This window comes from Capsicum annuum, chromosome 1, assembly GCF_002878395.1.
Source record: "Capsicum annuum cultivar UCD-10X-F1 chromosome 1, UCD10Xv1.1, whole genome shotgun sequence".
Lineage (NCBI taxonomy): Eukaryota > Viridiplantae > Streptophyta > Magnoliopsida > Solanales > Solanaceae > Capsicum > Capsicum annuum.
The window spans coordinates 186,050,394-186,052,775 of record NC_061111.1 but is presented as its reverse complement, the minus strand read 5'-3'; the positions used below and the strand labels follow the sequence as shown (position 1 = coordinate 186,052,775).

General features: G+C 33.3%; 1 protein-coding gene across 1 annotated transcript; it reads left to right on the top strand.

Moving 5' to 3' along the window:
• The first annotated feature begins 806 nt into the window (after positions 1-806).
• LOC107859945 lies at positions 807-2,106 on the top strand. Its single transcript, XM_016705115.1, has 4 exons — positions 807-1,135; positions 1,181-1,477; positions 1,694-1,962; positions 2,093-2,106. Exons 1-4 carry the CDS (start codon positions 807-809, stop codon positions 2,104-2,106), a joined length of 909 nt encoding a protein of 302 aa, XP_016560601.1.
• Positions 2,107-2,382: the final 276 nt, after the last annotated feature.

The window sequence follows — 2,382 nt, the reverse complement described above, 5'->3', positions numbered from 1 at the left end:
AAAGAGTTATTGCATCTTACTCTTTTCTGGTATTCAGTCAAGGAAAATGGATTTGAGCATTCCAAGCAATTTAATTTTCTAACTAGCAAATTTTAGTTAGATAAAACGGGATCAGTTAATACAAACAAAAAAAAATCTTCATATTTTACCAACAACTTCTGTTAGCAGCTTATAAACTTTCTCATTTTCATGCAGTATAGACTAAGTTTTTTGCTTGAGCTTCCATGTTATGTGTAAAATATATGAAAAACGGAAAAATACATTTTATGAAACTCGATAGAAAGATATCAACCTTTACTCGTTTTAAGAAATCACTTTGCCATATTAATTTTGATATTTGTCAATAATCATAGTTGCTGACTTTTATAAAGTGTTTATCACCGTTTTGAAAATTCACTAGAACCTTTACTCGAATTCTTATTTTAGAAAAAAAAAAGTATTTTTTAGCTTTCTTTAAAATGGTTTCTTAATTTCCTTAAATTTAAGTGATGACTATTTGTTGAAGTATTGAGTTATTTGCTGTTATTGTTCTATTAAGTTTAGTAATTTTATTTCTGAAATTCAGTTATTTAGTTGAAGATACAATAGGATTTTATTAGTTTCCTAGTTAGAAATAGAATAGGAGTCTTTTGTCTATTTATATTCCCAGATGTGAATGAATAAACAAGCAGAATATTTTTATCCTCAAACGTCTGTTTTCTTCTTCTTCTCTGTATTCTAACAATTGATATCAAGAGCCAATTTCTTGAGGGATCTGTGAGAGAGCGGACCCCCAAAAATAACCCTACGTAAAAGTCAATATTGTTATGGCTTCCACCAATTTCCCAATTCCTTCATCCCCAATTTTTTCTGGTGAGAATTATCCAATTTGGACTGTCAAGATGAGAACATACTTGCGTGCATATGATCTGTGCGAAGTGTTAGAGGTTGGAGCAGAGGTAAATCCTTTGCCAAATAATCCAACTATAGGGCAAATTAAGAATCACAGAGAAGAGGTTTCAAAAAACTTTAAAGCTCTCTCTTGCATACAATTAGAACTTTCAGAAGTAATTTTCGCTAGAGTTATGGTGAGTGAGACTGTAAAGGAAGCTTGGGACAAGTTGAAAGAAGAATTTTACGGAAATGACAAGATTAGGTAAATAAAAGTGATAAATCTGAGAAGAGAGTTTGAAATTCTCAGAATGAAGGATTCAGAAACTATTGAAGAATTCTCCAACAAGTTGATAAAGGTTGTAAACCAAATCAGACTTATGAGAGAAGAGCTTACAGATTCAAGAATCGTGGAAAAGGTTCTTGTGAGTTTGCCAGAATTATTTGAAGCAAAGATATCCTCACTTGAAGATTCGAAGGATCTCACAAAACTGTCACCTTCAGAACTTGTACATGCTCTTCAAGCTCAAGAGCAAAGAAGATCCTTGAGGCTAGAAGAAGCTACTGAAATTGCTCTTCAAGCCAAGTTCAAAGGGAAGAGGCAAATGTAAGAGGAAGGTAAAATCCCAGAAACTTCTACTAATTCTAGTAGAAATAATCAAGGCGATTCTCGTAATGGAGTCAAAAAGAGAGAAAACTTTCCTCCATGGAAGTATTGCACAAAAACCAATCATAAAGAGGATGATTGTTGGTTTAAGGGGAAGAAACCACCTTTCCAGTATAGATATTGCAATAAGCTTGGTCATATTAAAAGGTTTTGCAGAGTGAAGAAGAAGAAGAACAACCAACAAACTCAAAAAGCCAACATTTCGAAAGTTGAAGAACAGGAGGAGTTTGTGTTTACGATGATGGAAGTAACAAGATTGAACGATGAAAATACATGGTTTCTGGATAGTGGTTGCACTCAACACATGACCAGCAAACAAGAATATTTTACAAAGTTGGAATCTGCCAAAGGTAGTGTCAAGTTGGCCGATAAAACTAAGTTGGAGATTGTTGGTAACGAAACTGTGGCAATTGAAACTCCCAAAGGTACTAAATTTATTCAAGATATTTTATTGGCACCTGGTCTTGACCAAAATCTATTGAGTGTTGGTGAAATGATAGAACAAGATTATATGTTACTGTTCAAAGATAAAAAATGTGTTGTTTCCGAATCTAGCGGCCAAGAAGTGATTATGGTTGAAATAATAAAAAGAAGTTTTCCTTTGAATTGGAACTCAAATTCAGAGCAAGTTTGTCGAAGTAGTAGATGTGAGCGGGCTATTGTGACCACCAAGCACTATGATGACGATTTTATTTTTATTCTAGAAAAATTAAAAATTGTTACGCTACAATGGACGTTAAAATCGAACAAATCATTTCTCAAGAAAATCCTCAAAAGCTTCAAAACAATAAGGAGGCAATAACTAAGAATAATCCACATACTGTAGCTGGGACCACATTTGGATC

Coding starts and splice junctions, on each gene's coding strand:
- LOC107859945 (XM_016705115.1), top strand. CDS start 807: ATGGCTTCCACCAATTTCCCAATTCCTTCATCCCCAATTTTTTCTGGT. Junction 1,136..1,180: donor TACGGAAATGACAAGATTAG/GTAAATAAAAGT, acceptor TGAAATTCTCAG/AATGAAGGATTCAGAAACTA. Junction 1,478..1,693: donor TTCAAAGGGAAGAGGCAAAT/GTAAGAGGAAGG, acceptor AAGGTTTTGCAG/AGTGAAGAAGAAGAAGAACA.